The sequence below is a fragment of the Ceratosolen solmsi genome, unplaced genomic scaffold (genome assembly GCF_000503995.2).
Source record: "Ceratosolen solmsi marchali unplaced genomic scaffold, CerSol_1.0 scaffold6, whole genome shotgun sequence".
In the NCBI taxonomy this organism is placed as follows: Eukaryota; Metazoa; Arthropoda; class Insecta; order Hymenoptera; family Agaonidae; genus Ceratosolen; species Ceratosolen solmsi.
Window position 1 is genome coordinate 4,062,650 of NW_011948414.1, and position 11,570 is coordinate 4,074,219.

The 11,570-nt window shown below is 27.2% G+C and overlaps 1 protein-coding gene across 1 annotated transcript in view; it reads left to right on the top strand.

Annotated features, from left to right (window-relative positions):
- The first annotated feature begins 815 nt into the window (after positions 1-815).
- Positions 816-11,570, top strand: part of cnc (NFE2 like bZIP transcription factor cap-n-collar) — a 180,216-nt gene continuing 169,461 nt past the window's right edge. The window contains exon 1 of the mRNA XM_011506686.1: positions 816-956. Within this exon, the coding sequence (XP_011504988.1) occupies positions 837-956 (120 nt within the window). The 5' untranslated portion in view covers positions 816-836. The remainder of the gene's footprint in view (positions 957-11,570) is intronic.

Consider the following 11,570-nt stretch of genomic DNA (forward strand, 5'->3'; position numbering starts at 1 on the left):
TACATACATAAAATTGCCTTAGCTTTAGGTTCGTTAGCTATATACACTCACCTAAGTCATCGAGTGAAATTTTTAAAAAAGAAAAAAGACAAAAAACTACTACTATTGCAACTGCGAAAGTTGTTGGAAAAAGATCGCTTATTAAGATAAACGACTCATTCGGCGTCGTTGGCTTATCGGGCAAAGAATTTTGAAAAGCCGTTTCTTCTTTATAGGTGCAGACCCGGCATGACGTGGCACTATTAATTTGAGCGAAAAGTCGAAAATGAGCTGGGAGCATTAAAGAATCTCCGAAGGACTCGTAGCGTCACATGACTCCCGGACATTGGGCATTCTCAGCCTCTTTGGGGCCTTCCCTTTCTGCCCACTTCCATCAGCATCCAAGGTCGAGCAGCCACCCATCGCACGCTTATCATCAGCTGGTAAATTGAATAGCAATCGACCAAGGGCGCCGCGACGGCGCTTCCGAAAGCTCGGTATCAGCGCGCGTGTCACGCCTCGGGGTCGTGGCTCCTTCTAGGCGAAGGCCGCCAAGGCGCATCGGCCCCGCTTATCAGCCCGGCACGGAAGGAGAAAGAGAGGAGTAGCGCGTGCCGACCCCGGGCGGCCTCTTCCCCAGAGCGCGCGGGCCAAATTCAAAAATCTTCCCGCCGATTCCTTTTACCGGAACGATCGTTTTACTCGCTCGCGTCTCGCAGCTCGCGGTGTCGGAGGGGACATCGACGATGCCCCGAGATTGACGTCGTTGGTGCGCAGCAGCCTCGTCGCCCTCTCGCACCGCCGCCAGTTGCTCCGCTCGGCAGTAGGTCGCGCGACTTATCCCGCGGCTCTTGGTTATGCAGCCCGCGAGTGTGAGTGAGGCCGGCAAGGCGATGCTGATCGAGGACCTGCCGAGGATGAGGGCCCTGTCCCCGGGCAGCACCAGTTCAGCCAAGCGGCTCAAGACTGTCGTCGAGGTGAGGCCAGCATTGTTTAGCCACCGCGGATCCTCCGGGAGGAAGCAGCCGGCCGACGGGTCCTGCGATCTTTGACACTTACGCGCGCGAATTCCTAGGAAGCTCCATTCGTTGGAGAAGTTAGTGGCTCCAACCCAAAGAAATCGAAATCGCCGTTCCTAATAGGATTTGCGATTCTCCGCCGAATCTACGCAGCATAACTAAAACAATAATAGTAACTAAAAATGTATTATCGGACCTTTTGATTCCCTGCTCGATTAACAAAACGGTATCACTCTCTCGCCTCTCTCTCTTTCTCTCTCTCTTTCTCTCTCTCTCTCTCTCTCTCTCTCTCTCTCTCTCTCTCTCTTTCTCTATCTATCTATCTATCTATCTATCTATCTATCTATCTATCTATCTATCTATTTATCTGTCTATCCGTCTATCTATCTGTCTTCCTCCCTACCCCTTATGTTTACCGCCTTTTCTCTTCTTACATTTTACATGCGTAAAGCTTGGCTCGATATTCTTCGTGTTTGATATACTAACTGATTTTTAAGAAATGTAAATCACAGAAAAACAAATTTTTCATTCTAAAAATATTTCTTCAAATTATCCATTTGTATTCTATGTGAGATATATAGTCGAGACTATAAATCACAAGTAAATATTATTGTAAGCACTATAAAAGAATCAAATTGTGTAAATTTATGCAAATAATATTTGTATAAATTATTATATTTATAACTGTGAGGATACGTATTATGCATACGAAATAAGTCTGCCAGAACCAAACCTTAGAAATTCTGTAACAATACTCCACCAATACATGAGCTCTTGTATTTTTAAATAAATACAATTTCGTTATTTTAAAATTGAAAATTTATATTTTTTATAATAAAATGGTCAAATTAAATGAAAACAACTCATTAATAAAGCATGTAAAATTTGCGTAATTTTAATGAAAATTACATTTACATCGTTAGGATTAATATCTTCTGAAGGTCAAATAATGTTTTTATAACAAAGTATTATTTTCATGTTTCAATTATATAGATTTTAATAAAAAATATTTAATTTATCTCAGTCAATGCTTAAATATGAAACAAATTACAGATGGTAAAATTAATAAACAAATTACGATTTAGTTCAACGTTTTATATCACATTTTATAATAATTTGTAACGATCACATTTTATATACGTTATAGCGAAATAAATAATTAATATACAGTAATAAAGCTCTTCCAAAATACCTTTCATCGAGATATTTACAATTACATAACAACATATTGCGAGTTATTATTTATGTTATAGTTTATACGATGGATTTTTTACGATTCTCTCTTTTAATGAAACATGAGTGTCGAACTTTAATCAATTTTATTATGAAATATAAATTTTATAAAATGTCAAACTCTATGCACATTGTATATAAATAATTTTATAAAATTATAAGCTTAAATTTTAATAATAACGATATTACGCTTAAAAATAAAATCGGATATAAAAGATTTACATGTACATGAATAAAATAGTTAATAAATTAGTAGATGTGCTAATAATATATATCGGTTGTACTATAATTTCGATATATTTCGATATTTATATTAAAGTAGATACAAACATATATTTTTAATGTATAGAATGCAAAATTATTCTCGCACATTTTCCAAAGAATTATTCACTAGGAATTAATTGAAAATACTTCGTGCTCGTACATTGGATTTTAATATACAAAATACGATAGTAGAGTATAATTATTATCATCATAGAATTAATTATTATCATTAATTACTATCATCATAGAAAACAAAATATACATACATATTCGCTACATTTTACAGGAAAATTAACAAATATTTTTTATTTAATTACTTAAACGCTAAGAACATAAATAATTTTATTTAAATAACATTTAAAATTAAACTTATTTCTTATATCTATATACACATTATTTATTTTTTTATATTTTAATACATCTATCGCATTTCATGCAGATGACAATATGCTTACAACTTAATTAATTGTTTATACATTATAATAAGAATATAAGTAACTCAAATATTTGCAAGATAGGTATTTAGAATCACTTTTAACATTTTGAAATTTCACAAAATACATCTTGCACAAATCTACTGTAGTTACACAACAATGAAAGTTATTCAATAATTTTCACATGCTTTTATAATTCTTATTATATATATATACATATATATATACATATATATACATATATATATATACATATATATACATATATATATATATATATATATATATATGCGTGTGCGCGTGCGTGCGTGAGCGTGTGTGTGTATGTGTGTGTACGCAGGCAGAAGCATAATTTAAAACTATTGTTAATTCAAAGGTCTTCTTTATCAAGTAAAGTAAAAAGGTACATAACACATACATAACAGATTTCATTTCTAAAATATTGATTTAATATTTCAATAACTCCGTTGTAATTTATTTGAAAACAAATATCTATATTTAAATATATTTATACTTATATATATATACACACATTTAAAAGTATTTAAGCAACTAATAACATGGCTTATAATGTATAAAATATAATATAAAAATATAATATAGAATATGAAAAATTATGTGTACGTAATAAAAAATAAAAAATCAAATTGAAACATACATACAAGTATAAATGCATTTATCAATTATAATAGACATTATGACACACACGCACGCACGCACGCACGCACGCACGCACGCACGCACGCACGCACGCACGCACGCACGCACGCACGCACGCACGCACGCACGCACGCACGCACGCACGCACGCACGCACGCACGCACGCACGCACGCACGCACGCACGCACGCACACGCACACACGCACACACACACACAAATATATATATATATATATATATATATATATATATATATATATGTGTATAATAACGAAGTTGAAATTTATTTTGTATTTGGTAAATTATTTTGTCTCAATATAAACAAAAACTACCACACTAATTTTTATTAAATTAAATTTAAAAATTACATCATCTAAAACTATATCACTGCTTATGCAGTAAAATAAAAAAATGATAATTATAAGTGTTTTCATTCAATTGTTTCACTAAGTAAATTGAATATTAATGTCTTCTTAATTTAGAAAACCTTAATCATCTATTTAATGTAATATAACGTGTATTTACCCTTTCCATAAATTATGTATTCAATTTCTTTAACTCTTTTCTTGTTTTTGTTATTTTAAAATCATAATACATTTTCATGCGAAAGTCGTCACAAAAAATTTTGAGCTATGAAGTAATCTTGTAATAAGCAAAGCAAAATGTAATATCTTAATACAAACGAAAGCCGAAAGAAAGTCTCCGGTCGAGTGCTGGAAATATAATGAATAATAACTAAAGTTTTTTACGGCCAGGAAGTGAATATAATAAGCATTTTTCATTATTAATTATTTTTATGCTAAATCATATGCACACATTACGAACTTTTATTGGTTTTAAATAATAAAATTCAAATAAATGTAAATTATTGCATAGAACAAACATAGGTAAGTAATTTATTAAATATTAGGAAGATTTACATAATATTATTTGACTTTTTATTGAAATATAATAGAAATGTGAACGTAATAAAATAAATAATATCATTTGCATAAAAATGATGTTATTTACTAGCAGTTTTAATCACATTTAAGCACACATGTGAATATTTTTTTTACTATAATTTGATTATGTATTTTTTAATGCTTGAATTAAAAATTGAAATTTTAACTTACAAGAAATAAACTTTCAATAAGTTATGTTGTTTTATTTTATTTATGGATACTTTTGATAAGGTAATCATTATCCAATATATAGTTTCTTTATTGATTTGTTTAAACCGCAATGATATGAATATAACAAAAAGAAGTAGTTCAGATATGCTAATGTTATTTATAAATTAAATTTTTAAGTAAATTTTAAAAAACTATAGTTTATGGAATGGAAACGAGTGAAAAGAAAAATTATTCTTGTATTACTTTCGCGGTCCGTTATTAAATTACATTCATAGCGCAGATGACGTTGCCCGACGTTGATGACGAGCACCTAACGTTAGATTATTTGTAACTGGAGCTTTAATTTTTAATTTTATACGTACTCTTATAATACTTTTATAATAATGATACATTATTTATTTATACGTATTATTTCAGACATACAATTTGTATTGTTGATATGTATATTTTATTTTCATGAAATTATGATTATTTAACTTGCGTAAGTACACTAATAACGATTATAAAAGAATAAATATATCAAACGCATTTATTACAAACATAAATGATATTTCACTTTTTAATAATTAATATGTAAATACTGCAGATATAAATTGACTCATTCTTTTATCTAAATATCAATCCAAAAAATAATTACTAACGAAATTTATCATTACATAACAAAGGAATTATTACAATTACAGTTGTTATTAAAAATAAACGAAAATCTGAGCCAATATAATAAAACAATTTCATTATAATAGGATATCATATCAGAATATCATATGAACTCCACCGAACCAAATAATATTCAAACTACTTTATTACATATTCTAAAGCTACGTATAACTACTACAGTACAACATTAAATGAAAATAAATTGTAACGTGTTTACATACATGAAAATAATATCAACGATCATTAAACAATATTGTATTAATTATTTATAATAATTGGCAATTATTTAAATATAAATATTCTATTCTATAAATATAATAATGACTAAGTAATAAGCATTGCTTGATATGACGATAATAAATGAATAATAATTTTAAGCTTATATAATTTAAGATTTTATCTTGGAGTTATTTTCCGATTGTCCACATGAATCTCAACAAAACAAATCGATAAGTAGAAAATGATATAACGCAAAAATGATAAGATGAAAATTATTCAATTTATCGCAGAAACGCAATTCTAACAGAATTCGACTTTATCGACTTACGATAAACTAGATACCACAGTTTAACAATTAGCTGCAACGAACTTACTGGATGGATTATATGCTTTTCAAAATATTCTAAAATTAATATAAATTTAAAATTGTTGGGACAAATCATCGCAATTTAATAAAATACTTTTTAAATGATTATTCGAAGTAATATAATTCCGAATGGAGATAGCAACTGTTTTTAAGAAACATTTCCTTAACCTTCCTTAATCAAAATTTATTAAATTAAAACAAAGTTTCTTTAACAATATAAAAATCATAATCTTTAAAATTATTTCTAAAAAGTATTTAGCACGTCAGAACTAAGCATATAACAATACGATTAAAACATTGGTCATGAGAAAAATATTCATATATACAGAATCTCAGACAAGTAACTGTACATAATTGATAGTAATTTATGATTTGCAAGCATAAGCCAATGAATAATGATCTGTATATGTAAATAACAGGTTTATGATTAATATATAAAACAGCGGCAATTCCTGCACTACTCGCTAATATAATTAAAAATTATTTTATATTACTGTTTATAGACTTTTTAACTATAATTTATCGAAATTATATATAATGAATATTGTAAGTAACAGCAGATTATTAAAAATAATTTAATCCTCCAAATTTATGATTTCTATTACATAATATAAAAAAAAAAACATCATTATCAGGTAGAATAAGAAAATGTATTTATCGATAATATCTGTTATCGATACAGCCATCATATTTTTTTTTTTTTATATTTTTACTAAAATGGACAAAGATAATTTTCATCGCTATTAGTAAATACAATTAATTATATTTTTTATACCTTCTTAATACAGGAAATATAAAAAGAAATTAATATAAAAAAAAATTATCCTAAAAATCCATAAAAATATTATCATTTACCGCAGATGAATTTGAGAATAATTTACAAATGTTTTATTTTACTTTTACATCAAGTTTACAATCAGTATACTTTATCAAGTCTACTTAAGTATCGTAAAGTCGTTGTCGTTTAATTATTATATCTGATTATCCTGAATCGTTTCTTTTATATTTATTGACTTAATACACACTACCAATAAAACTTTTGATACAAATTTTATATACGTTTTATATTATTTATTTTATCATAATACAAGTATCTATTTAAAATATTCTTAAATATATTTAAATACTTAATAAATATGTAAACAACTTAAAAATATGTCACTAATTTTTTTGCTATAAAAGATTCAATAATAAAGAAAATATTTTGAAATAAATAATATTTTAACTTTGAAAAAATAAAGTATCTCGAAATTTCTGTAATATTAGGATTTGTATGCTATTATAAGTTTTTGCTTCAAATCCTTTACAAAAAGGAATTTTATCATTAAACAGAAAATAAAATTGAAATAAAATTGTTATATTGAACTATTTTTAAAGACATAGTAAATATACTAAGTTTATATATACAATTAAAGAAAAAATGTACTTGGTTATTATAATAGATAAAGAATAATATAAAATTATACTTTTTTTTGTTATTAAATAATAACAATAATAACAGTCTCAAATTAATTTTAACTACCATTAATTAATTATCGTCATTATTTCATAGTAGTATAATTTTAATTATTTGAAACGTATAAACCTAACCATTTACTTAATTATTAGAAAATTTACAATTTCTTATTAAATAATTTTACTAAATAACCATTAACTAAAAATTATACAACTTTTATAGATGCTGCGAGGCACAAAGCAAAATCGAATGAATTCATGCAAGTTTTTCGAGTGCCATGATGTTTAATGTGTTAAAAAACAAGCAAATATTAGTTATACTGATTAATTGATAACTTATATATGATTATAATTTGATCTTCTACCAAATATATGTATATATATATATATATGTATATTAATAGTCATGTTCACAAAGTCAGAATAATTTTTATACCATGAAATAACTTGCATAATTACCATTTCAAATCTATCACGTATTTATAATCCGAAAAACAAATCTTAATCGTTTATTAATTCTACCACTTTCTCTATGCTATAACCATCCCAAGCTAAAAACTAGAAATATAATAATCTACCGGCAGATGGCGCTTCTATAATGATCTTTCTAAGTAATTTCTTTATTTCTGTGTATCAATAATTATCTTTTGTATAAATCATATATAAATAGACATATCAAATCTCAATATTTCAAAATTCATTATGATAATGAGCTTGCAACATATATAATTTATATATATATATAAATTATCCACAATAACTACTTTTCATTATAATAACTGTCATTATTCATATTTTTAATATCTTATTAATAAATTATATGAACACAATATATGTGAAAATATTTATACAGTTGTTCATCTTTCTATTCATTTAAAAATTCGCTTCTTAAATTGTTATTGATTATCTTCTTTTATGATATACAAAACTATATCTGTGTGTGTCAATAAAATTAATAATTACTGTCTCTCATATTTATAAATATATATATTTCTATATATAATGGTTTTGTCTCCGGCTTTATTTTGTTCAGAATTTAAATCTATCTATCCTATTTATTACTTTATCATTTATTGTTACTATTACATAAATGATAAAAGAAAATACAAGTTGTATAAGAAAATTATAAATTCTTGAAATTCTTATGAAATCAAATAATGTTTAATAATTCTCATAAGAATAAGATATTCAATAAGATTTTATATTTATTTGATTAACGTTATTAATATTTTTATGAAATAATTTATAAAATTTTACATTGTTCTGATTTAAATTTATCGTAAATAATGGAAATATTTTCCACGCGATACTATAATAAGATAACAATTTTATCTGTAATAAAATATGAAAAGATAAGTTTTTATTCCAAATATCTAAATTGATAATATAATTATCCAATAAACCATCGTCATATTGTCTTAATTTCACTTTTATTACGAGTCTTTTCTTTTTATTTTTATTGAATGTCATATATTCTTGTCAAAATTCAAACTAAATTGGGGAAATATAACGCGATTGATGAAATTTCAAATACTGAAATTTAAAAAATTTTCAATTCATTGTATATTTATAGTCGAATACATATTTTACATTAAAAAAGTAAATTATGAGGATATGTTATTACCTATGAATTTTTAATACATTCATTGTTTGTTAATTAAGGCTTTGTTGAGTCCGGTATTGATCAATTAAACTACTTTATAAATCATATAAATTATATAAAATGATATAATCATTAATTCATGAAATTTTATAAATACACAAGACAAACTAATTAAATGTGGTGTTTAGAGATATTGTCGCAATAAAAATATACGTAACTGTTTTACGTAAATTTGAAAATACATGTAGTCTGTTTTAGCCGAATTTTGTATCCATAAATATTGTTCATTAAATCTTTTACTAAATTCTTGACGATTATATGGATTTCCTTTATACCAGAACGTTTCGACCGCTATTATGACCATTAGAGTCCCATTAGAATTAGCATTTGATATCAATTTAGATTTTCTTTCAAGAGTTTTTTATTCACACTCCTATACACACTTTATGCTCTAACGCTTATATCACAACTGTGTATGCGTGCTATAATGTACAGACATTTCAGTTTATAAAACAGCGAGATGCCGACATGCTTTATGAAGCCCAAGCCCTATCAGTCGGCAGGATACATCTGTAAAATAGTTAACAACGTTGCCCATCTCAGTGATTCATTCGGTTAATTTTACTGCTTACATTTGCTCAATATTTCTCACTAATGATATCACGCGCGCGCGCACACACACACACACACACACACACACACACACACACACATTTCACGCGTCTAAATTCTTGGCTAATTTTTGTTTTTTAATCACTAATCAAATCATCTTATTTTTTTAATTCAAACATTATTTTAATTTGCACGATTATGGTGGCTTATACTTCTTTTCCATTCATTATCCAGATTAATTAAAAAAATGAATGTGAGTTTATTCGGAAACAAACTTAGCAAAGTTTATTCAACATTCTGTAAAATATTACAAAATATTCTCATGCTAAAACAAATGCTTATTATGTGCATAATTTCAGTTTTTAACGTTAATCCAAATTTATCTATATTTATCTAAAATTCAAAATTATTACATTATTCTCCTGAGTTTTAACTGACCACAAACAAATATTTCAATATGTCAAAATGTTGAAGAAAAAAATATATATATAGAAATTGCATATGTTATTATTAAAATAAATGCTAGTGACAATATTCTAAAGATACTAAGATTCTGTAAATTTTTAATAACTCCTTATATTCACATAAATTGTAAAATTTATCTACCTATGATCCCTTTCTATATTTTAATATACACAATAATAAATAAATTATAATTTATAATAAATTAGAATACAAAAATATTTTTAACTGCTATAACTTCGAGAATAAAAGAATTACAAATTATTCAAGCGTTTCGTTATCCCAACTGTATGAATAACAATTAAAGAAGGGCTAAATAAATGTCGTCGATAGTGACGTATATGGTACGTTTATTTAAATTATATTTAAATATATTTAAAAGGTATACGAAGATCATTCATTTCATATAGTCATGTATTTATTTCAATATCCGTTGACAAGAAATGCCATGTTCCTATTCCTCATTAATGCATATCTTTAAAAAAGTAACGGATTTTTCGATAAAAAAATGTTTGCCACGAAACTTCGTCGATGAAACCCTGTAATCTCTAGATTATTAATTATTGATTATATAGGTGGTATAGCTCATTTGTGTATCAATAGAAATAGAGATCAATAGAAGAAAGCTTACGAGGCATTAATTAAAGAGATCTGATTTCGGTCGCACCGTATTATTTAATATTGCCACTCCGAAACATCTGTTTTTAATATGCAGGTTGAAAACAATTGGAAAAAGATGTTTACATTCCTGCATATGTCTTAAGCGCATGAAATTTATCGCTTAGAATTTTAATGCAAATTAAGTATAGGAAATGTGGGAACAATTTTTTATCAATCGTTATATAATAAATGAAACTCTATTAACAGTTCTTATTTTTTGCTAATTTACACATTTCAAGAAATGAATTCTTAAATATGTCGAAAAATCGTGTCGTAAGCATTTCGAAAATTATTCGAATTAGTTGGATTCTACAATCGTAATCAGTATGTAAATTTCTTACGCGTCATTCTATCATAAATTACTTGAAAATCAATTGTAGATTTTAAATTTAATTTCTCCGTTTGGATATGCGATAGTCAGTATGAGCTTGTATGCGTACGCGCAGCTCGGATTGTAAACATATTGACAGGAATAGTATACAGGATTCACCATAAACCAAAACACAGGAAATGTGGCAAACCATAATAAATATCATATAAGCGCAAACGTGAATGTAATGTAGACGAAAATCAGAGGAATAATAAATTTAATGCTGCATTAATTTAATTAATTGATTATATAACCATAGCCGCTGGAGATGTAATTATTATTAAGAAATATTATAGGATGACCATTGCAATGTTATAATATATAATAATATATAAAAATAGCAATTATTATACCGATGATGATAAAATATTATAACGAATAGTATTAATTAATGTAATTGTGACGGGGTTGGGGTTGTGGTTGGGGGGGTGGGGGGGTGGGGGGTTGGGCGGTTGGGGGGT